The sequence below is a fragment of the Marmota marmota genome, unplaced genomic scaffold, assembly GCF_001458135.2.
Source record: "Marmota marmota marmota unplaced genomic scaffold, marMar, whole genome shotgun sequence".
Taxonomy (NCBI): domain Eukaryota; kingdom Metazoa; phylum Chordata; class Mammalia; order Rodentia; family Sciuridae; genus Marmota; species Marmota marmota.
This window is the reverse complement of record NW_026000174.1, coordinates 14,569,506-14,595,478: the sequence shown is the minus strand read 5'-3', so window position 1 is coordinate 14,595,478 and position 25,973 is coordinate 14,569,506. Positions and strand designations below refer to the sequence as shown.

The 25,973-nt window shown below is 37.2% G+C and overlaps 1 protein-coding gene across 8 annotated transcripts in view; it reads right to left on the bottom strand.

Annotated features, from left to right (window-relative positions):
* Nucleotides 1-25,973, bottom strand: part of Fam168a (family with sequence similarity 168 member A) — a 123,406-nt gene that overhangs the window by 55,766 nt on the left and 41,667 nt on the right. For 4 of the 8 annotated variants that reach the window (XM_048788094.1, XM_048788095.1, XM_048788093.1 and 1 more), the window contains 2 exons: nucleotides 15,990-16,077; nucleotides 11,534-11,626 (listed from right to left, as the gene is read on the bottom strand). In XM_048788094.1, coding sequence (XP_048644051.1) covers nucleotides 11,534-11,626; nucleotides 15,990-16,077 — 181 coding nt within the window. Of the gene's footprint in view, nucleotides 1-1,841; nucleotides 1,909-11,533; nucleotides 11,627-15,989; nucleotides 16,078-25,973 lie in introns of those variants that run through there. The other 4 variants (XM_048788097.1, XM_015477452.2, XM_048788098.1 and 1 more) reach the window with 3 other exon arrangements.

Here is a 25,973-nt window from a genome sequence, read left to right as displayed (position 1 = left end):
TATATATATATATATATATATACCCACACCCCATACTAGCTGCTACTACTAGGGGGAAACATCCAGTGTTTTATATAACACACCTGTTCTCATCACTGTAATAATAAGGAATATATGGGTACAAAACAGAGAAGAGAAAGGGATGTGTGAATACAGTATACAGTGGGAGGATAGGGAGACAAACATAAGCCACACAATTCTGAGATTTCCTTCATGGTAGCTTAGGAGTTGTTCATGGGTTGTGACTTGAGATTTTACTGATTTTTTAAGATAATCTAATGGTGTCTGGGAAGGAGGTGGACATAGGTGCTCCTGGGCAGCTTTCTCTATTTATCCAGAGTTCCCTGTAAATATCAATTATTCTGCACATAAGCAGTGGCTTAGAGCTTAATGTGAATCATTGTTACAGAAGAACCTAAGGACAAAAAAAGGTCTTAAAAAAACTCTGAGATCAATTTGCTAGAAATGTGTGAACCCTTGAAATGACTTCATTTTAGGGGCTTATTCATTCAACCAATCAGTGTTCATTGTGAGTTTACTTTTTGTTTATTTGTTTCTTTGCATTTTTTTTTTTAAAGAGAGAGTGGGAGAGAGAGAGAGAGAATTTTTTAATATTTATTTTTTAGTTCTCGGCGGACACAACATCTTTGTTTGTATGTGGTGCTGAGGATCAAACCCGGCCGCACGCATGCCAGGCAAGCGCGTTACCACTTGAGTCACATCCCCAGCCACATCCCCAGCATTTTGATCCTCTGGTCTCAGCCCGCCAAGTTGCTGGATCATAGGTGCAGGACGCAGCACCCTGCTGAGAGTTTACTTTGTGTTATGCACCCTGTTGAGCATAAAGGACACACAGATTGCCTGCAAGGGTAACAGGTACTAAATATATAAATACGGCAGTACAATGATATGGGAGACTCATGTAGTTCAGTGGTTAAAAGCATGGAACATCCCAGTCTGTGTTTGGATCTGGCTTTATTGTTTCTTGGGTCTGTGATAGGAACAAGTCTTTTTCCATCTTTCTTGTGTCTATAAATATTAAAACTTGTAAAATAAAGATTAAGTAAAATAACAGTTCTTAAACTGTATTCAGTAACCCCTGTGGTTACTCAACAATATGCTGAAAGGTACATAAAAATATATATAAATAAATAAATATAGTGCACCTTCCTGGGATATTAATTTTACCAGATACTAAATACAGTATTTTATAGAAAACAAGTATGACTATATAATGGTGTTTTCAGGCAAAATTCATATAAATTTTGAAGACAAGACAAACTTCATTGTCCTCAAATGTCAGGTACACTGTAGTAAGTTTCCAAACATTGTATATGGTCCATAATGGATGCTCTACAAATAGAAACCATTGTTGTTAGTAATAGATAGCTGTTCTTATTAGCCCACCCACTGGAGAAACAAATTTACTCTATATAGCTTGGAACATAAGGGGAGGCCCCCTCTATGGTATTTTTTTCCAAGTTTGGGACCTCTCCAGGTCCTGCCCCGAAGCCCAGTGATTGCATGCTGAGAACAGGCCAATTCTGCCTCCAAATGCCAGGAAATTCTCTTCTAAACACAGAAAAGAAACATTTTAGCTGATAAAGTTGCTAATCTCAATGACTTCCTGGCCTGCTTTGGGAGCCTAGCATATGCAAGCAGTTAACCTCCAGGATAAGAACAGTCAGTCTAATCCAGCTCCATCCATGGCCATCTTAAAATTTCTGACAGATGAATTATCTTCTTAAAATATCAGAAACAAATTATAGACAGGGTAGGTTATTATTATTATTACCTTTGTAGAGAAGGAAACTGAGGCCTTTGGAAATAAAATGACTTACTCAAGTTTTTAGTTAGAAGCAGCTGAAGCAGACTGGGTCTTCTGACTTTAAGTGTAGGCTCTGCCATCTGCATTAAGCAACAGAGGTCATTCTAATGAGAATTTATGTAGCACAGCCCAAAGCTCTTCAAATCCTTTGTTAACATCCATCCCACTGATCTGCACTCAACTCACAGCCACAAAAATTATATTAGCATTGACTAAGAACCATAAGTAACTAATAGAAAACAAAATTAAATTGCATAAGCTTAATTAGCAGGAAAAGGGAACTCAGTCACTCGTGATGACTATACCTAAGTGATCTTCCATAAGAAGCTACTTGTGAAAAAAGGCTTTCATGGTTTCCTATTGATCTTGCCCAAATCCATCAAGAGCTGTAGGGAAAGAACCCTGGGCTGACAGAAGCTGTTGTCACCGTACTCAGAATGGGTTCTGAGTGGGGTACTGAGCTTACTTGTCCTTACCTATTTCTGAGCCCTTCAGTTACATCTCAGATTCCAAGGCAAAAGGAGCTGGGTACAGTGGCCCACAATTGTAACCCCAGCTATTCAGGGGGCTGAGACAAGTGGATTTCAAGTTCCAGTCTAGCCTCAGCAACTTGACAAGGTCCTGTCTCAAAATAAATAGAAGGGATGGAAATGTGGCTCAGTGTTAACCACTTTACAGAGTCCCTGGGTTCAATCCCCAATGCAGGGGGGGGGGGTAGAGGTATGGGGGGGAGAGGTATGGGGGAAGAGGCAAAAGAAATAGATTAAGGAAAGGAATTGTAATGAAAAAAATCTAATAAAAAATTTAAAGATTAATGCCCAGAATGTTAGAATTGGAAGGGAGCTACCGAGCAACTCAAGCCCCTTGTAGCATGGATGTGAAAGTGAAGACAAGAGAAATAGGGAGGAATTGCCCAGTTTCACACAGTCATTTATAGTGCAGTCAGACCTAGAACTCAGACTCTTCTTATGCTTCAAAAATCTAGTTCCATGCTTGCTTTTTCAGAATGCTTTTCTGACACCATTCTCTGACCCCACGTACACCTTTGGCATCTATTTATTATGTTAGGCTTTTAGACTATTGTGGCACCTCCTTCTGAGATAGTGTGTCTCTCAGTGTACTAAAATTGTGTCCTTACACACCCGTGTCTTTCTATGTCATACAGACCTGTGCTGGTTAATAAAGAGAGTCTATGCAGGGGCCATGAATGTACACAAAGAACACAGTCATTTTAGGTGTGTGTTCACAAACTTATAATTATATAATTTGAAAAATAAAGAATATAACAATTGGTGTAGAAAAATAAAACTATATCCCTATCTCTCACCCCACACAAAAGTCTATTCAAAATGGATCAAAGACCTAGAAATTAGACCAGAAACTTTTCAACTGCTAGAAGAAAAACATAGGGCCAATGCTCCAACATACAGGCACAGGTAACAATTTCCTCAAAAAGACCACTAAATGCAGGAAATAATACCAAGAATTAACAAATGGAAGGGCTTCAAATTAAAAGCTTCTTCTGCACAGCAAAGGAAACAAGAACATGAAAAGAAAGCCCACAGAATGGAAGGAAAACTTTGCCAGTTTCTCTTCTGGCAGAAATAAACATCCAGAATACATAAAGATCTCAAAAACGGAAAGGTGGAAAGGCAGGGATAAAACATCTTAATGCAAAACCCTAAATGAAATCTCTCCAGATAAAAGCAGGCACCTTAAGTCTTCAGTCAAAGCTCTCAGAATGGTGATGATACAGATTTTTTTCCCGCGCTAGGGCAGAAGAAAGGTAATACAGTGAGCTATCAGACAATTTTGCATCATTTTATAGAAATATGCCCATGACTGAATGTTACAGAAAGGTCCACGTGTTAAAGGCTTAGTCACTGCCTGTAGAGCTTTTGGGAGGTGGGAAAACTTTAACAGGTAGAACCTAATGGGAGAAAATTAGGTCACTGGGGGCATACCTTGAAGGGGACATTAGGACCCTAGCCTCTTCCACTCTTTTTCTCTTTGCCTTATGGCTGCCATGAGGTGAGCAGTTTGCTCCATGGTGTGCTCCCATGCCACCACGATGTTCTCCCTTCCCACAGGCCCAAAAGCAAGGGGACAAGCAACCAAGGCCTGAAAACTCCAAAACTTTTGAGTCAAAGTAAACAATTCCTCCTCATAAGTTCATTATCTCAAGTATTTTGACAACAATGACAAAAAGCTGACTAACATACTGAATACACTGCTGTGATTTCAGTTAATTGAGAGACTCTGTCTGTCCTTGTGAATGGGTACACAGAAAGCATGTATCCCATCAATCCTGCAGGCTGATGGCTACTCTTTATTTACAAAGAATATTATAATACAGCAAGGCTGTATATGGAGGGAAAAAAGCAAATTCTGACTTGATACTTTTTATGATACAATGTTGACAGACCTTTTTAAAATATGACACCAAAGGTTCATTGTTGCATTTAAAGAATATCTGTATTGGGAGCATGTCATGAAAGATGACAGAATAGAAAACTCCAGGAGTCTACTTCTCCACCCAGACAACTACCGGCAGAAAGTATCTGAGGTAACTGTTTTGGAACTCTGGTTTCTAATCAGAATATTTATAGCATCCAGGGGAGAGCTTGATGAAAACACTGGTAAATCTCAGCATTTTGCCCAGTAGCTGCCATCCCCTAGTTTCTGGTATGCTTTGCTGGAGCCAGGGTGGGCAAGAAGGACTTAAAAAAAAAAAATAGACATGATGATATTTTGTAATATGTATGGTAATAAGGACTCTGTCTTCCAAATATCAGGGTTATATGTTTTGACTGCAGGTTTTGATCACTGAAAGACCATCCCAAAAGCTGGCAGCCAGTTTCAACTTCTATTGGCTGAATCAAGATTTCAGGATATGTAAAGGGACAGATGAATGAATAAGCAAATATTGCATGATTCTACTTAGTGAGTGATATAGACGAATGCATAGTAACACAAAGTAGATTAGGGGTTATAGAGGTTGGAGGGAAGATAAAGGGGAGTTATTATTTAATGGGTGCAGAATTTGTGTTTAGGATGTTGAAAAGTTCTGGAAATAGTGAGGACAGTTACACATCATTATGAACGTACCTAATGCTACTGAATTTAAAATTAGCCATTTTTATACTTAAAAATGACTAACATAGTAAATTTTATGTAATATACATTTTACCATGATAAACGTTTTTTGTTTTTTGTTTTTTTTAAAGCATGTTTGTATTTCATTTACGGTGACTTTATAAGCTATATACCCTTGGGAAAGTTATTCAACTTATTTGAAACTTCTTATTCCCTCAGAAGTAAAATGAAAACAGCTCTCACTTGAAGGATTATCACAAGAATTAGAAACAATGTTTTTGAAGTGCCTGGCACCCTAGTGACAGTATTATTGTAGCTATTACTTTAACATTAAGAGCAACGTTAATAAAATTAATACAAACTAATAATGGTAATGATATTTAATGAGTAAATAAGTGCCCACACTCTGTTCTAGGCAAAGGAAGTCCATGACTCCTTCCCTCAAGGAGCTCACAGTCTAGAAAGACCCAAATAACTGCACAACTCCTGAGAAAAGGAAGACAAGAAGACTTAGAAGCATGGATTTAGAATAACAATCCAACAACACTAGTACTTCTTTCTTTGGGAGAATAAGCTGTTCTTTTCTACAGAGGTGGGAAATTATTTTGTGATGCTAGAAAGAAAATTGGTCACAGAAAAATAGCAATGTGGTTTAATGTATATGGCTCTTGGTGGGACAAGATTTAATCCATGTACCTTTAGGTACACACTCACAATTTGTATTCATTCCAAAATCCACAGGGAGGGCCGGGTTTGTAGCGCTGGCCTAGCATGTACGAGGAACTGGGTTCGATTCCTAGCACCACATAAAAAAATAAATTAAAAAAAAAAATAAAGTTATTAAAAAAAATCCACAGAGACCTTACCTGATACCTTGGTGGAAGGAAAAGACTGGAGTCTGGTAAACCTAAATGCTAATCTTGGCTTTGTTATTTATTAGCTGTATTACCTTGTATAGACTTATTAATCTTTCTGAGTCTTTTTTCATTTATGAATAGGATTTTTTAATAGGAATAAATATTGTACTGTTCTGAGAATTAAATGACTTCACAAATGGTAGTTTTAATTTCTATAGTAATATACTTCTTATTATATGGGTTTTGTGGGTCTTTGCTCTCTCATGTTTCAGAGAAAATTTTTCATAGGAGAGTTAAATTTTGTTTTTCAAAGTCAAGGTCCATTCTGTCTTTGTTAGCAAAGAAGCTGTTCCTCAAAGTGAGGCAGTCCAGGGCTGAATAGATAATACAGGAAGCTTGAAAGCAACTCTTGCTAAGTAAGTAGCTCAATGGAATCATTGGATGTTAATTATTACTGTTCTAAAAAAGAACATTTCTTTCAAATCCAGTAGGTCAGAGGAAAGGATCCTTTTGACTACATGACTCAGAAGTAATAAAAATCTTCCTGTTCCATCTAGAGGAATTGATCAATCATAAAATAACATCCAAGTGAAATTTTCATTCACCTACAAAGCATGAACAAACCTTCCCACACTGGCTACTGGTCCCAAACTCTCCTTGCCACATTGGAAGGCTACTCATTAGCAAGAACAACCAGGTCACAGACATCTCTTCCTCAAACCCAATGTATACTTCTCTGCTGTGATCTCCTTCACTCAGATTTCCATCTCCTACCCTCCCTCCCTTCTTCCTTCCTTCCTTCCTTCCCACCTTCCCTTTCTTCCTTCAAAATTTACTGAGAGCCAACTCTGCACCACTCCTTGTGCTAGATACTGCGGATATAAGGATGACTAAGAATAAAACAATGGCTACTCATTCTTTAGTACCTAATAAGAGACTTAACCACATACTGGATGCTTTACACATATTATGTCAATCCTCAAATCACTTTTGAAGTAGGTAGATAATATTATCCCTGTTTTTTCTTTTTGAGAGAGAGAGAGAGAGAGAGAGAGAGAGATAATTTTTTAATATTTATTTTTCAGTTTTCGGTGGACACAACATCTTTATTTTATTTTTATGTGGTGCTGAGGATCAAACCCAGCGCCCCGGCGCGCATGCCAGGCGAGCGCGTTACCGCTTGAGCCACATTCCCAGCCCCTATTATCCCTGTTTTTAACAGGAAACTCAGAGGTGGGAAATGACCTGAAAAGATGATAGAGTTACCTTGTTTAAAGAAACCTAAATAAATATATTAGAAATTAAAAAAAAAAAAAAGAAAAGATAAACAGCATAAGGTAAGTAGAAAGAGAACCACATTGGCTGCCAAAGTATTTGGGTTCCACTTGTAGCTCTCACATTTCCCTGTCTATTCATGTGTCAAAAACTACTGAGTAAATATTCATGGCATGGGGCTATGCTGGTTACTAGAGATACTAAAGTAAATCAGGTATTGAATTCATTGTAAATATCAATAAATGCTTTCCTTATAATTTGAATTAAAAACCTAATGCCAGACACCAGGAGAATACGGATTTAAAAAAAAAAAAAAAAGATGAGCAGGAGATGGGCTGAAGAGATCTGAATGATTAGGTCGTTAAAACTACCCACTACAAGCTAAAGAGTTTGGATTTTATCTGAAGGATAATGAAGAATCATTGAAGAGTTTTAAGCACTAGAGTGATGTGGTCAAATTTTCAAGTTAGAAAAATGATTCTGGCTGCTATGTAAAGAGTAAATTGGGGGGCTGGAGTTTGGTTTAATGGTAGAGTGCTTGCCTGGCATGTGTAAGGCCCTGGGTTCAATCCTTAGCACTATAAAAAAAAGAAAAAGAAAAGAAAGAAGAATGGGTTGGGAAGAAAGCCTATGATAGGAACTGGGAAGACCAGTTAGGCAATTTTTAAAATCCCAGAAAGAGTAATAACGGCCTGAATGATAGGCTATAGGACCATTATCAGAATGATAGGATATAGGATCATATCAGAATATAGGATGAGAAAGATGAGGAATGACGGTCTGAGAAATGTAAAGAACATTTTTGTTTTTTAAAAAGTTATTTTGGGCTGGGGCTGGGGCTCAGTGTCAGAACACTTGCCTAGCATGTGTAGGCACTGGGTTTGATCTTTAGCACCACATACAAAGAAATAAATAAAAGCATACTGTTCATCTACAAAAAAAAATTAAGAGTTATGAAATAACTATTAAAATAGTTATTACTTTTAACAGAAAGAGAGAGAGAATAACAAGCATTGATGAAGCTGTGTGGAAATTGGAATCCCTAATACATTGCTGGTAGAATGAAAAATGATGCAATTACTAAGAAAATTATATGATGGCTCATCAAAAAATTAAAAATATCCAGCAATGTGATCCAGCAATTCCACCTCAGAAATATGCCCAAAAGAACTGAAAGCAAGATACATGGTATATTCATATTCATAGTAGCATTATTCACAACAGTCAAAAGGTAGAAGGAGGGCTGAGATGGTGGAAGTAGAGCTCAGCAGTAGAGCGCTCGCCCAGCATGTGCAAGGTGCTGGGTTCAATCCTCAGCACCACATAAAAAAATAAATAAATAAAATGAAGGTATTGTGTCCAACTACAACTAAAATATATATATATATATTTTTTAACAAAAGGTAGAAGGAACTCAAGTGATAATTGACAGAAATAAACAAAATGTGGTATATATACACAATGAAATATTATTCAGTCTTCAAAACCTGATGACATTAGGCAATGTGAAATAAGTCAGTCACAAAAGGATAAAGATTGTATGGTTCCATTTAAATCAAATACAAACCACAAATTGATAAAAGGAAAGAGAGGTTACAGGGGAAAGAAAGTGAACAAGCTCAGTTTTAGATATGTTAAGTCTGTGCAAAGTATGAGACATTCATGGAAGGGATGTTCCAAAGACAGCTGGAATAAACTAGTCTGTAGATCAGAAGAGTGATTTGCCACAAAGCTACAGTAAATGAATCATCAATCTATAGATAGTAGCCAAGGCAAAGCAAGAGAGATGTGGCCCTTGGACAACACCAACTTTTAATGGGTGAGCCAATGGAAAATTCCTTGGGGGGGGGGAGGGAGGGAAAGACAGAAAATTAATTAATTAATTAATTTAAAAAAATAAAAGTAAGGAAAGCTGGGGCTAGAGTTATAGCAGTGGTAGAGCACTCGCCTCACATGTGTGAGGCACTGGGGTTTGATCCTGAGCACCACATAAAAATAAAAAATAAAGATATTGTGTTCATCTGCAACTTAAAAATATACATTTTTTTTTAATAGTAAGAAAAGCTTGCTTCAAGAAGGAAGGGGCATCAGGGGTGTCAAATGAGGGCTGAAAAAGATCCATTGTATTTAACGAGAAGGAGATGATTGGTAACTATAGTGAGAATAGTTCATAAGAAGTCTCTTGAAGCTCTTCTTCAACTATAGGTGAAAAAGTGACCTGAGAGGTCTTTTCTGAGCAGAGGAAATAAGTTTGAACATCAAAGAGGGTTTTGCTGGAGCAGTTTCAGAAATTAGAATCTATTTTCCAGATTCATCTAAGACCTTAACCATGGTGGTATCCAACATACAGCTACAGCCACATGTGCCACAGCAGTAAAAGCACTCACTCTGTAATTCAGAAAATCTGTAGTACGGGTTCTGCAACACAGTGTGACCTTGCGGAAGCAGATCTCCAATTATTTCATGGAGAAAATAATGGCTATCTCCCCAGAGTTGTTATAAAAAACAAATATGAGGGAAAACTCCCACAAAAGTTCTTTTCGAAGAATAAATGCACCAATGTTAGTTAATCTTACATATGATCCTTACAAAAAGAGAATGAGCTGAGTAGGGCTTGGGTCATTGCTGAGACCACCATTTTTTATTTTTTATTTGTTCTAATTAGTTATACATGACAGTAGAAGACTTTATTTTTTAATCTTACTGATATATCAGGTTATTCATTATATCTGCAGGCCATCAGCTTCATTAATTTTCAAGATCATCTAGATGATAAATCACTGTGTCAAATATAATCTGCTTCTTAAATTGACTATTTTTTTTTTTAAGTAAAAGAAGTAGTCTAGGAAAAAAAAACTGTTAGAAAGATGGTGACATCTTTGAACACATCAATTTTTTAGCTTTATAAATTTGGGGGTCATATCTTCTATTTATGTATTTGTAGCTTTTGAACATGGGTTTGATACAAGATGAAATCAGGAAATTCATTCAGGGCCTACCACAGGAGTCAGGAGGGCACTTGACTGATATGGGCCAGCAGACTAATGGGAAGTGGTCAGGACAGGATGTAGGGAAGATGAAACCTTTCTTATTATTTTGTGGTAGAGAGACAATGATTACACAGGCCCAGAGTGGGGAGCCTTAGGTTTCAGACTCAGCTCCAACACTTTCAGTAAAATACTTCTTATTCTCCATCTTTTCACCTATAAATGATGAATTAGTTTCACTTCATTTGTTCTCACATTTCAAAATTCTTTTCTAATTAGATTTTGGGAATTAGTAAATGGCTGGTCCTATTACATTCAGCTGTCTTATGAAAAAAGCATTCCTAATTCTTTTTCATAAGTTATCTTTTTTTTTTTTTGCAAATGATATATTGAAAGTAGGAAACCTTAATAACTTATCTGATATCACACAGAACTTAAGTGACAGATGAAATTGTAATCTAAGTCACCATCTCTAAATACCATACTCTTTTCCCTTACAGGGGATATGTTCATTGCTGAGCTTTATAATGCCCTTAACTGAGTGTCAACTATGAGACAGGCATGTTATTATAGGCTCAATCAACAAATTTAGGGACCCACTAACCAAACCATCTGTTTAGAGTCATTACCCCATTTTACAGTTGAGGAAATTGAAATTTAGATTGGCTAAATAACTAATGTGCCACACCTAAATAATGGGAGAGCCTAGATTCCAATCCAGATCTGAAAGACATGAAACAAAGTTATCAATATCAAAATAGTCACTTATGTCAAATCCTAACAAAATGATGTCAAGACGTCATGAAGAAGAGCTTTTATAGACAAATGCCTGTAATAGGGCTTATAATAAGAAATTCCTTCACATGTGCCTATTATAGGATTTATTGCAAGAAATTCCTCAAGACCACAGTATTCCAGATAAGCCACTTGTACAAAGATGCCTGCCTAGCAACAATGACCTCAGGCCAAATCCTGCAACTAGCCCCTTTAACCAAAGGTCTTTGTTTCATAATAGTTACATGAACTTTTTTTCCTTAAAAGTTTCCCTTTTGCTCCAGGCCTCCTGGGTGTGCCTATGGTTCACTGTAGCATGCGTATCCTGAGTTGCACTTTTGCACATTCCCAAATAAACTCTTTGCATGGAGCTTCATCTCTCTATATTTTTATTTCAGGTTTGTTAGCAAAACCTGTCCTCTTCCCAGACCACCTATCAGACCTCTGGGTGATGCCTGGATATTGACACCATCAGAACACTTTAAGAAACAGAATAATGTTTACGTCTTAACTACATTCCAGAATTCTAGCAGAGAAATCTATCTGAGGCCTTCAGAAAAAGAAATGTCCCAGTCTGTATAGAGCTCATTGTTATGGTTAACCAAAACGACAGGTATTCAGGCGTTCACTATACTTACTATTGTCTTAGGCAGCCAGGGCTGCCATAACAAAATACCACAGACTGGAGGCTTAAACAACAGACATTTAGTTCTTACAGTTCTGGAGGCTGGAAGTCCAGATCAAGATGTCAGCATGGTTGGGTTCTAGTGACAGGTCTTCCTGGCTTGCAGATGGCCACCTTCTTGTGTCTTCATAAAGCAGAAAGAGCTCTGATGTCTCTTCTTCTTCTTTTAAGAGCACTAATCCCATCATGAAGTCCCCACCCTTATGATCTCATGTAAACCTATAAAGGCCCCATCTTTAATTAACATCCTATTGGGGATTAGAGCTTCAACATATGAATTTTAAAGGGACACAAACATTCAGTCCATAACACAATCTGTATACATTTTAAAGTATATGGTACACCACATTCTTTAAATTCACTTTTTCAAGATGTACAGGAGGTAGCAATAACAATGCCATAGGATTGTTGCAGGTGTAAAAATACAATTTGTGTACAGAATGCTGGGCTCAGTTCTGAGTGCACAGTAAATACTCAGTAAAGGAGCTTTAAAAGAGGGGAGGAGTGGAAAGGGAGACAGAGAAGAAAAACACTGTCAATTGGATAGAAGATAGCTATTTACTGGAATACACTGTATCACAAAATGTATTTCATTTCCCATCTAATACTTCAGAGAGAATTTCAAATTGGGAGTGTTTTCCTTTAATTCCTGTGCCATCACCCCATGGCCTTTGAAGCAGATAACACCACAATGCACTTGACTCCCTCAATTTTTGCCCTGCTGTACCTACCTAAACTACTGGTCAGCAGCAGGCTTGTACCATCTCAAAGGGAAGGTTCCCTAGTCCTGGATTCTCCCTTAGATTATTCATGGAGCAGTGAAAGGGGCACATATTTTAAGACAGATCAACTTGCCATAACAGAGAGCACATATACTTTAAAATCATGAAGACTTAAATTCAAATTTTTCCTCATTCCTTAGATGCTAGATATACTAGCCAAGTCAATGAACTGATTTAAACTATCACAGTTTTTAAAAAAAATCTGTTAAAGAGTACTGTGAAGTTTATGATTAATAAGATTAATCATAATCAATACACACAAACATACATACATAGAACAAACCCAGAATGTGTCCACCAAATAGCAATTAATACTTGTTAACATAACCATTACTATTAGTAACAATAAGTGTATACTGTAATGTACTACGTTTTGCCATTTGTTTCTAATTATCTTATTTGGATCTTCCATTTCCAGCAATATAAAAGAAAAAATAACTCAAAATTATGCCTATTGAATGACACCTAGAAAATTTGGATGAAGTATAACAAATATCTTATTCTTAGGTAAATCTGAGATTTAAGAAAGAAAAAGAAATGAATTATTCAGGGATCAAAAAATGAAGGTGAAACTAAAAATCAGGAAGTTTAAATAGTAAGTTGATGTTCATCTGCTCTGGTTAGGGTTTGGGTCCTAGCAACCAAAGGGCTTGCATTCTATAGCCAGCAGGGATAGGACATAAGGCTATGGATCTTAGAGAGGCCAAGGGCTGGAACTTAAATTTCCCTGTATAAAGCTGGGACCCTAAAGGAGCTGTATTGTAAGTTAAAAATTAATAAATATCTCTGTATCCAAAAGTACAGAGATACAACATGAGCCAGAGTCATGGCACACACCTGTAATCCCAGCAACTCAGGAGGCTGAAGCAAGAGGATCACAAATTCAAAGCCAGCCTTGACAAGTTAAGAAATTAAAAAAAAAAAAAAAAAAATGGATTGTGGGGATGTAGATCAGTGGTAGAGTGCCAACAGGGTTCAACTGCCAGTACCACAGAAAGAAGGAAGGGAGAAGAAAGGAAGGGGAGGGAGTGAGAGAAGAGATAAAACAGGGACACTCAAGTTCAAAAAGAAAAAAAAAAATCTCCCTATGAATTTGAAACTTTGGCCTGAATGAAGCCTGAATTTATAAAACTTTGTGGAGTTTATACTACCTGTGTGGTCCTAGAATCTCCATCAGGGAAATGAACTTTAAACATAGTTCCATCCTGATAATATTCCTTGGTGATTAGCAGAAAGAAAGAAAGAAACAAAACCCCTCCTTCTAGAGAAGTACAAATTATTTAATTCTCACAACTGTCCTATGAAATAGACCATATATATATATATTTTTTTTAATAGAAAATATTATCCAGTTTATAATGGAAATTAAGTTTTGGCTGGGGTTGTGGCTCAGTGGTAGTGCTTGCCTTGCATGTGTGAGGCCCTGGGTTTGATCCTCAGCACCACAAATAAATAAATAAATAAATAATTGATTCATTGACAATTAAAAAATATTTTAAAAAGAAAAGGAAAAGAAATTAAATTTAGGGAGGTTACCAAATTGTCCAATATTACCTAGCTATTACCTGATCATGCTGAGGTTTGTACTTGGTTGTTCATTCAACTGAAACACATTACCAAGTTCTGTTATGAGTCAGGAAGACAAAGTCTATTCCCTTTCCAATATATCATACTGCCTAATATTTTGGGGGGTAAATCAATAAATAAATGCAACTATTTCCTTCCTTCTCAAGCTTAGCAACTCAGTAAGAATGAAGACAGCCAGGATCACAGCAATTACAAAACCAAAGCCCCACAGGGCTCCCAAGGACTCTATCTGCTAAATAACTCTGCCCTCTGGCAAAGGATCTTAGGTTGCTAGCATATTCTCAACTGGGAAGGGGAAAACCAACCAGCTAGATAGATGTGGGGTACTACCCCATGGGTCTTAGTTACTAGAATTACTTTTATTAGAATAAATACACAATAGACATTCAAATAGAAAATATTTACTTTTAAGGTTAAATAATAAGGAAAATGTACACAGTTGTGATAACATAAACATGTGAAATTGAAAGTTAGGGATAATAGCTACAGTTGTATCTGGCTTAACTTCCAATATATTTCAAAATGTATGGTGGCATGGTATTGAGACAATTCTGATTTAATAACATAAGCAGCTGGGGCTGGGAGTATAGCTCAGCAGTAGAGCACTTGCCTAGCATGTTTGAGACCCTGGTTTAATCCCAAGCATCTCAGTAAAATGAAAACAAAGATGAGAAGCTGCAAATGGTAGCAGTTTTTTGTTTGTTTGTTTTAAATTAACATGCAGTCTTAGACCCTTAAAACAATGATAATAAAATATGTATGCATGCTTTATAAAAACAGATCTTAATCTTTTTAAAAAAATCAAATATTTGAGGATACCAAAACACTCTCATAGTGTTCTTATAAGACAAAATTTAGACACAAGCAAACAATGGGTTCTCTGAGATCCTTCCACTCTCAGTCTTAGGAGGCTGTACACCATACACAAAAAAGTACGTAAGGAGTTTGAGAAACGGATACATGCCACCACTTCTACTTATTTTCATTCTGGGACAAAACTCTTCAATGCTCCCAACTCCAAACTTGCTACCAAGACCTTAATCTATCTTTCCTTCTTTCCCATTTCTTTTCTAATCTATATACTCCATCTAAGCTTGAGGATTGACAGTACCCTGTATAGTCAAGAATTGATCACACATTCTTTTTTGTTGTTGTTGTTGTTACGTTTTTGGTGTTGGGAATTGAATCCAGGGCCCTATGCATGCTAAGTATGCATTCTACCACTGAGCTGCCCCAGGCCTGACCAGACTATCTCAATTCCATGTGATTGTTTATACTGTTACCTCCACCTTCATTTATATTTATTAATGTTTTTGAAGGTTTGTGATGTGCTAAGCACCATGCTAGACAACTTACATCTTCTCATTCGCTTCTACTGCCATAAGTTCTCTCTGACTTTATTTGTTTGTAAATAATAATAATCATTACTAAACACTTACTTTGTAAGTGCTGAGTGCTTTACACTAGCTCCTGTAATTCTTTCAGCACCCCTATAAAGTAGGGTAATGTCCCTGTTTAATACATGAGAACACCGAGGCTCTAGAAGTTTGGAAAACTTGCCTAAAGTTGAGTAAAGGAAAGTATGCTTTCTGGAAAAGTACTGTCCAAAATAAGAGTTGATTTCTTAAGGAATAAAGTAAAGCAGTCAGGGAACAGCAGCATTCAAGACAGAGACAACATAAATAAAAGTACAGTAGTAAGAAACAGCTGGTCTGCAGTTAATATCTTCAGAATCATCTGAGCCAAGTTTGAAGATCTAATTTTGTTTTGTACTTTTGACTATGTGACTTTGATTTTTCTCATCTGTAAAATGGTGATAATAAGCTCTACTATGTAGAATTTGCTTTAAGAATGAAGTGAAATAAGGTATATGGAAGTGCCCAGCATAGGCTAGACCCATGATAGGTGCCCAGTGTTACCTCCCTACCTTCTCACTTGTTAACAATTCAATGACTTTTAGTGAAGAATGTCACACTTTCTTCATTACTTGACCTCAGATATATCTTCTCCAAGTTCCCAAGTGACTTTTGAAGGCACAGCACACCAAGTCACTCAGAAAGTTATTTTGCAATGACATCAACCCCCATTTCTCACAAGAGCCTTTCTCACACCACTCACCCGTGTAGGCCATGTTCTTAGGGTTGCCATAAGGAGCCCCAGGCTGCACGGGGCTGTAAACAGGGTTCATTGTGGAAGACTGAGGATCCTACAGAGAAAACAAAGAAAACAGAATTAATTATTAATTGCTCATTTTCCTTGACATAAGTTTTTCTTCTAAAATCTCCAATTTATGCTCCAAGGGAAGAATCATAGTTTAGTAATAAAAAGAACTAAACAACATACTATACAAAATACTTTTCCCATTTTACAGATGAAGATATTGAGAAGCAGAGCAGTGATACAACTTGTTTAATGTCAACTCAGGTTCTCAGTGCAGTGTTAATTATCCTACTGAGAGCTCTGTCATTAGTCATTAGTGTGGCATTGGCCAGGTCACTCTCTCTCTCTCTACATTTTAATATCCTGATATAAAATGAATTAGTTTAGGATCTCTGAGGTGCTTTCTAATTCTAATGATACTAGCTCAAAATTATATGCTGGAAAATTATATACTTCTATGGTTCACTAAGGGAGTCCGGTGCCTGATGATGAACACAACAGCCTGCTGGAAAGAAGAGCAGCAAGTGTCTTACCTATCCCTGTACCTGCAGAGGACAAGATACCAGTTACGCAGCTTTAAAGAAAAAAAGGTGAAGAGAGGTTCACTGCCATTGAACATTTAAAAAAAAATTTTTTTTTAGTTATAGATGGACACAATATCTTTATTTATTTATTTGTATACGGTGCTGAGGATAGAACCAAGTGCCTCATCCATTCGAGGCAAGTACTCTACCATTGAGCCACAACCCCAGCCCCCCCATTGAACATTTTAATGTACACAAGGAAACAGCCAGAATTTCTTTACATATTCATTCAAGAGAAAAAATAAACTTAGAAATTTGTGTGCAGGAACTGTCACTTGCACAAGTGTTCTGTTAATTATCTTAATGAAGTACATTTTCCTATTCTGATTAATGGAAAATCTGTCATTAAGTTCTATTAACCAGCCAATTTGTTCCAACCTTGTTTAGGTAGCCATTTCTTACACACAGGCTGACACATGTTTGAAAATGTGTCTACAAATATATTATTTTAAAAAAATGTTTTTATAGTAGATGGACACAATACCTTTATTTCATTTTTATGTGGTGCTGAGGATCAAACCCAGTGCCTCACACATGCTAGGCAAGCACTCTACCAACTGAGCTATAGCCCTAGCCCTAAATATATTATTTACACTTCATAAAAATCAAAATATTCCATCCTAACTAGGTTCATATGATAGATGGGCAATTTTTTAGGTCATTAACTTTTCTAACACCTCAGAATAGGAAATAAGTTCAATGTTGAAGGCAGGCAGTGAACAGCTGGCCTGATGACAACTGTTCTGAGACTAATCATCTGTCCAGGAATCTGAAATGAGAGGTAGAGAAAGGATAGATTCCCAAGGAGAGGAAGTTAGGGCCATCAGACAGGCAAAAGGGATAATGCTGCCAGAACTTCCCAAAGCCTATCCAATATGCAGCCTTGGCAAACCACCTCAGGGTCACAGCCTAGATAAAACTACCATCTGTCTATAAACTAAAACCACAACAACTTGAAGATGAAAGTTAAAGAAGATATGTATATTTTAGCTCAACTTAGGAAATTTCACAACCAGAGTTGAAAATTACAAGAGATCACAGATATTATGTCACAAACTATAAAGTGACATGCAGAGTAAACAAGGATGGTATGACAATGGTGCAAATGTGAGGATGACAACACAGAGGACTGCTTATATACTTTTCCTGTCTTGGGTGTCTCCCTTCTATTTACCCAGTTCTCTGCATAGTAAGCCAGCATGAGGGAGACTATTAAGGTGCTGCTATGGTGAATGGATCCACAAAAAGCTTGTGGAAACTTACTGGTCATTGTGACAGTATTAAGGGGTGGGACCTTTAAGAGGTGATTAGTCCTTGAGGGATCTGCTCTCATGAATGAATAAATTAAAGCTGTTATCATGGGAGAGAGTTCCTTATAAGAGAATGAGTTTGGGGCTGGGGTTGTGGCTCAGTGGTAGAATGCTCGCCCAGCACGTGTGAGGCCCTGGGTTCGATCCTCAGCACCACATACAAACAAAGATGTTGTGTCCGCCGAAAATTAAAAAAAAGATAAAAAAATAAATATTTTTTAAAAAAAGAACAATGATTGATACACAACACTCTGAAAGGATTAATCATTAGTACCACTTTAAATATTACTTTACTACCAGCAGCTACCATTTATTGTCTATCATGTAACAGGTACTGTGCTAGAGTCTTAGTAAGTTCTTATAAGTCTTATTAGGTCACGAAGATCTTCCAAAATAGTTTTTATTTTTACTATATGACAGATAAGTAAACTTAAGCCAAGAGAAAGTCTCTTTGCCCAAGGTCTCAAATAAGAAGTGAGAAAAGGTCAGTTTCAAACTGACTACAATGTCTATGCTACTTCCATTAGGCTAGGTAACTCTCCCAGGCTCCTCTGTCTCCTAGCCTTGCACTAAATTTTCCTCTGAAATACCAGGTTTTCAACCCCCCTACACCTCAGGGGCCCTGGTGCTCTGTTTGGACCCTGATAAATCCCACCATGGAGGCAGTTCATATCCATTATAGTACCACCACCTGCTGGGTCCCTGCTGGGCATACATGGGCGGTTACAAGAGAATAAAGCCTTGCCTCTCTCTCTGTTCCTGCCAGCTGACTGGAATCTTAGCTGCCATACACTACCCATCCGATCTGATTTCAGTTTTACAGTAAGACAAACTTAGGGGGTACCCACCATGCAAGTCCTGCCCACCTATCTTTCCAGAGTCAAGTATGCAGCTGTCCCTATTCCCTAGGGTTGAACCACCATAAAGTCTACTTTACTTATGCCAGCTTCTCATTTTATTCAGAAAAAAAAATCTAAAGTCCTTATAAGAGTCTGTAAGACCTTATATGATCTGGCCTTGTACAACTACCTCTCTAGTTGCAATTCCGACAACTATATATACCCTTATTTCCACTATTCCAATGCCAATGACCTCCTTGCTCTTCTCTGAACACACCACACTTATTGGTGCCTCAAAGTCTTCATACTTGCTCTTTGCCACATCTAAATGCCCTTCTTCCTGGATATGCAAATGGAATGTTCCCTCATTTCCTTTAGGTCTCTGCTCAAACATCACCTTGGCAATCAGAAATGCCTTCTTTAACCAACCTTTGTAAAATAGCTCCTCCGAATGATGTTAATCTCTGTCCTCTCATCCTGCTTTACTTTTCCTATTGACACTGTCTTAGCCCATTTTGTGTTACTATAACAAAATACTTGAGACTGGGTAATTTATATTGAACAGAAACTTATTTCTTGCAATTCTAGAAGCTGGGAAACCCAAGCTCAAGGGTCTGGCGTCTAGAAAGAGCCTTAATGATAAATCATCCCATGGTGGAAGACAGAAGGACAAGAAAGAGAACCTACTGAAACCTACTGAAAGCCCTTTTTTAAAGGCATTAAACCCACCCACGAGAGCAGAGCTCTCATGGTCTAATCACTTCTTTTATTTATTTACTTTTTAAATTTTTTGTAGTACTTGGGATTGAACCCAGAGGTGCTTTATCATGGATCTATATCCCTAGACCTTTTATTTTGAGACAGAATTTTGCTAATTTGTTGAGGCTGGCCCGGAACTTGTCATCCTCCTGCCTCAGTCTCCAGAGCAACTGTGATTACAGGCATGTGCCACCCCACCCAACAGCCTAATCACTTCTTAAAGGCCTCACTTCCCAATGTTGTTACACTGGCAATTAAATTTCAATGAGTTTTGAAGGGGAAAAGTATTCAAAGCAACAACTATTATCTAATTTTTTTTCTTATTTGCTTATTCTTTCCTTCATTAGAGTAAATTCTATGAAAATAAGGGTGCTGTTTCTTTTGTCTTATATCACCAGTACATAATAGTTGAATGAATAATGAGCCATTTTTCATGCTTCTCCAAAGACAACTTTAAAAAAGCTTTAAGGCACTTGGCACTTTTTGGCATGCTCTAGTCAACTACTTTGCTCCATGGTCTCTCCATGACCTACTTCTCAAAGAGATTCATCTTGGGCTGAACAAGTCAAGGTGAACCCAGAAGTAATATAATGTATGTGAAATAAAATAGAGGTGCTGATGAAGCTGGTTTGTACCCTAAGATTTTTCTGCCCACTGTTCTTTCTACAAGTGGCTTGCTGCTGCCCTCAAAACAACTGTGGGCTATTTCTTTCAAAACAGCAGCAAAACCGTGCACACTGACACACATCTGTAATCCCAGAGACTCAGGAGGCTAAGGCAGGAGGATAAATTCAAGGCCAGCCTAAGCAACCTAGCAAGACCCTGTCTCAAAATAAAAAATAAACAGGACTGGGGTTATAGCTCTGTGGTAAAGCAACCTGAGTTCAATCCCCAGTAACAAAAAAAGAAAGAAAATTAAAAAGTAGTAGTAATAATAATAATAATAATACAAGGGGATGAAAATTCTGAAATAGCCAAAGTGCTCAGCAAACTCTCTCCCCAAAAAGCAAAACTACAATGGGACAAAATGATCAAAAACAATCATTTCAAGCTGGGTATAGTGGCACACATCTGTAATACCAATGACTTGGGAGGCTGATGAGAGAAGACACAAGGTCTAGGTGGCAATAATTTAGTGAAGTCCTGTCTCAAAATAAAATAAAATATAAAGGGCTGAGGATGTAGTTCAGTGGTAGAGCACTTGTCTAGCATGTGTGGGCCATGGGTTGGATCTCCCAATACCACACAAAAGAAGAAAAGAGGAAAAAAAAAAATACTACAGCCTTTTCAGGCCTCTGGGGTTTTGCTGGGGGCAGTTCTTCCTTTATTTATTTATTTTGAGGTGTTGGAAACTAAACCCAGGGCATAAAGCATGTTAGACAAACACTTTACTACCAAGCTATTCTCCCAACCCCTGAAATGTTTTGTTTTTGTTTTTAAGATGTGGTCTCAGGGGCTGGGGTTGTGGCTCAGCGGTAGAGTGCTTGCCTAGCTCTTTCAGGGCTCTGGGTTCAGTCCTCAGCACCACCACATAAAAATAAATAAATAAAATAAAGATATTGTGTTCAACTACAACTTAAAAAAAAAAAAAAAGATGTGGTCTCACAATGCTGCCCAGGCTGGCCTCAAAATTCCTGGGCTCAAGCAATATTCCTGCCTTAGCCTCCAAAGTAGTTGGGACTACAGGCATGAACCACCATACCAGGCAGTTCTCTGAAAATTAAATGCATACATTAAAGTGAGAAAAACCACTGAACCAAATTAATACTGGTGAAAGTGTATGACATTTTAGCCTGGAGCTATCCTTATTTCCAAGGCCCCCAGCTCCCTGGGGTTAATTCTCTGGGATGGTGGGGGAGGGGACAGACTAGGCCAAGAGAACTACTGCTACCAGAGTAGGACAATTTAATTTGAAGCTGAGCATGGAAAATGCCAGGCCCAGAGTCATTGTTCAAATACAACAGTGAGACAATCTGGAGAACAATAGCATATAATCCAGGAAGGCCATTACCTTCAGCTACCCTGAGGCCATAATACTAGTTGGTACAAGCCATAAACCCGAGATAAACCAAAAATTTTAAAAAGATTCTAGGGAAAAAAAAACAGTATAGTGAGTGTTGATAATCTTTCATGGGATCCCTAGTGGTCCAAAAGGCATAACAATTATTTAGGAAACACTTGAGAGAATCCTAACTACTGACCTTAAGTGAACATAAAAAGGCCTTGAACTCACCAAAACTAAAAGCCAGAGCAGAGTCATAAATTGAATGCATTTCCCCAAACCACATACAGATCCATCAGCAAAGCGTAAAATAAAAGTCTTCCAAGCCTAGGATTTAAGCACAACCCCTGACCAATGATTGGCTGGCCACTAATCAATGCCCAGGAGTGGTCTTTAGAAAGCCAAATTTGAAAATTAAAATAAAAATATTAAGAAATATGCCAGATGCAGAGGCGCACACCTGTAATCCCAGCAGCTCAGGAGGTTGAGGCAGGAGGATCGTGAGTTCAAAGCCAAGCCTCAGCAACAGTGAAGTGCTAAGCAACTCAGTGAGACCCTGTCTCTAAATAAAATACAAAAAGGGCTGGGGATGTAGCTCAGTGGTTGAGTGCCTCTGAGTTCAATCCTTGGGATCCCCTGCCCCCCCAAAATTTAAGAAATATGACCAGAGACACCAGTAGTCACACAGTGAAAAAAATGACCGATTTACAGAAGACTCAAAGTCACTAAACAAAAACCCTAGCAACAATAGCCCCTCGGTGGTGAGAGATCTGAATCAAGAGTTGCAACAATATAGTGTTTTAAACATATGCCTTTCAACAACAAAAATCATGAAAAATGCAAAGCATGGCCTATTTGGAATAAAGGCAGGAAATAAAGAAATAAAGGCAGGCAATGTTAGATCCAAATATTATACAATCAAAATATTGATATCAGGAGATAAAACCTTCAAAGCAGCATTTATAAATGTTAAGAGAACTAAAGAAAGTCATACTTTAAATAATTAAAATGAAAATATAATTTGACTCATGGAACACAGAATATCAATAAACAAAATTTACAAAAGCAAAAAGAACCAAACTGAAATTGTTTTTTGAAATGAAACATTAAAGAGGGGCTCAACAGCAAATCTGAGTTGGCAGAATTACTAGACTTGAAGGCAGAGCAATATAGATTATGCAATATGAAAAACAAAAGAACAGATGAAGAAAAATAAAAGAGTCTCAGAGATCTACAGGATATTAAAAAAAAAAAACAAAAACATACAAGTAATAAGAGTCTCAAAAGGAGGAGAGAAGTAGAAAGAAAAAAATCTTTTAAGATATAATGGCCCCAAACTTCCCAAATTTGACTTAACAATAACAACAAAAAGGTTCATGCGTTGGAAACTTGGTACTCAGGGTGGTAGTACCAGGAAATGAACTGGAACCTTTAAGTGGAGCCTAGTGGGAAGTCCTTAGGCCACTAGAGACTTGACCTTGTAAGGGATTATGGGATCCCATCCTTTCTGGCTTCATGTCTAATGATGTGATCTCCTGCTTTCACATATGCTACTACCACTGAAATTTGTCATGAGGGGCTGCAACTGGGGGTGGGGGGAGGGTGTTACAAGAACCTGTACCATGCCTGCAAAATGGTGAGTTAAATAAAACCTTTTTTCTTATAAGCAGGCTGCCTCCTAGTTTTTTTTTTTTAAAGGCTGGGCTGGGGTTGTGGCTCAGTGGCGGAGTGCTTGCCTTGCACATGTAAAGCACTGGGTTCGATCCTCAGCACCACATAAAAATGAACAAAGTGAAGACATTATGTCCAGGTATAACTAAAATTTAAAAAAAAAAAAGGCTACTGCAACTACCCATCCAACAAACACAATGAACTCCAAGCAGTATAAACACAAAAAGATCCATACCTATATATGGTAAAATATACAGTAAAACCACTGAAAATCAATGATTTTCCAAAATGGAAAGAGAAAACAACTTCCCAGATAAAAGGCAACACTAATAAGATTAACAGATGACTTCTTATTAGAAATAATGGAGGCCAGAAGGCAGGGGGGATGGGGATGATGTATTCAATATGCTGAAAGAAAAACCTGTCAACCAAGAATCAGACCTGGCAAAGAATCTTAAACCTACCTTTTGAAATCAAAGGCAAAATAAATACATTTCCAAACAAGTAACAATTGAGAGAATTCACTGCTAGCAACCTGTGTTTCAAAAAATACACTAAAGAAATACTAACACTGAAAGGAAGTGATAATAGTAATTCAAATTCATACAAAAAAATAAAGAGCACCAGTAAAGGTAACCAGATAGATAGGATATATAATAGTACAGTATTTTTTTTCTTAACTGTTTAACTATAAAATTGTATTGTTAGCTTTAGGATATGTAAGGCTATAATATAAACATATAATATAAACAAAGTAAAGGAGCATGGGAATGGAGCTATATGAGAGCAAATTTTCTATATTTTATTGACATTAGTTCTGTATCTGAAATATTATAATACAATAAATAATAATAAGTTATGATGTATATTTTAATACCCAAAGTAACTACCAGAAGAATAAACTTAAAAATTTTAAGGATCAACAATAACAGCAAATAAAAAGGGATAAACTACTAATCCATGTCACAATATGGATTAACTCTGAAAATATTGTGCCAAAGGAAAAGAGCCAAAGCAAAACAAACATGTATTTTATTCATTCTATTTATATGAAATGTTCAGAAAAGGCAAGTCTACAGAGACAGACAATAGATTTTTGGTTGTCTGGAACTCAAAAGAAATGGAGATTGACAACAGATAGAATCAAAGAGATTTCTTTGGACCTAGAATGGTTTAGATTTTGGTGACAGTTGACAACTCTGTAAATTTGCTAAAAACATTGCATTATAAACTCAAAATGGGTGGCTTTTATCATCTACAAATTATACCACAATAAAGCTGCTAAAAATACAAGTTATTGATTCAAGAAGAAGTTATAGTGACAACCCCAGCCCCAACATTTTCATTTTATATACATGAACTAATGTTCTTGTATTGGGCCTTGTGTGACGTGTTATAGATTCAGAGGTCGATGGGACAAAATTTCCGATAGCCATGGAAACTGGCAATTAATGGCAATCTAGTACAGTTATTATACTGTTAGAATATAAAGAAAGAACAACTAAAATGAGGGGACAGTGAAATGCTGTGCTGTCACTTGGCAGCAATATGCTCAGTTAAAGGATTCTATTTCCCAGCCTCCAAGTTAGTTAGGGGTGGCTATCTGATAAGTTCTGTTCTGTGAGGCATAAATGAAATTACAGGCAGAATTTCTGGGAAGGCTGCATAAAAGGAATTGTGCTAGCTTGGGAAAAGATATTCTTCCTCCCTGTCCTTCCATTTCCCTTGACTATTCCCCACCATCTAGAATTAAACATGATGATTAGAGCTCAGTGGTCTTCTTTTCCATGTAATCTGAAGAATGGAAACCTTAAACCCAGAATGGCAGAAGCAGCTTTGATAAAGTTCATGGAACAACCATTTTAGCTCTGGACTACGGACTTCTTACTTTTTTTTTTTTTACATGAAAAATAAATCTCTATGCTTTTAATCCATTATTATTTTAGATTTCTGTTATATGTGGCTAAACCTATTTAATAGGGGAGAAACTATAGGTTTCAAAAAAAGATATGTTCTGGAGGATGACACGAATTCTACAGAAAGAAAAGAAGGAAAGGCCATTTATGAGATTATACCAGCACAGAGCGAGACATACAGAGAACATCAAGCAGTTCTGGAAAGCTAAAGCACAGAACCTAAGGGGAAATATGGAAAGAATATTATCATTCCTATCTCCATTTCTCAATAGTGTCCACTCAAGTTTTCAAAGGACATCAAAACGCCAGATATAGCATGGCTACAGGTCATTTCATGACCCCAGAGATCGATGAACTTTTCTGTTTTAAATACTCATTGAGGTTGTAATTTGTCTGCCTTATTCTTTTTTTCCTGCTTCATTTTAAACACAAAGAGGTAAAGGGGCTGTATCTGTTTTATTTAGTACTAAATTACTAAAGAAAGGGCCTGGTACAAAAGTAGAAAACTTCTATAAAAACTTTTTAACTAGATTAATGAAAGAATTAATGAAAGATGAATAAGTGAAGAAAGCATTTATTGGTATCCAAGAGCTTAATTTCATTATAGAAATTAACATTTTTTTCTAACAGTATAAGAACTCGTAATCCTCCTCCAAATGAATTTAAGAAAGCAGGCCAGGCACAGTGGCATATGCCTGTAATCCCAGTGGCTTGAGAGGCTGAGGCAGGAGGATTACGAATTCAAAGCAGCACTAAGAACTCTGGGAGATCCTGTCTCTACATAAAATTTTTAAAAGGGCTGGGGATATGGTTCAGAGGTTAAGTGCCCTTGGGTTCAATCTCCAGTACCAAAAAAAAAAA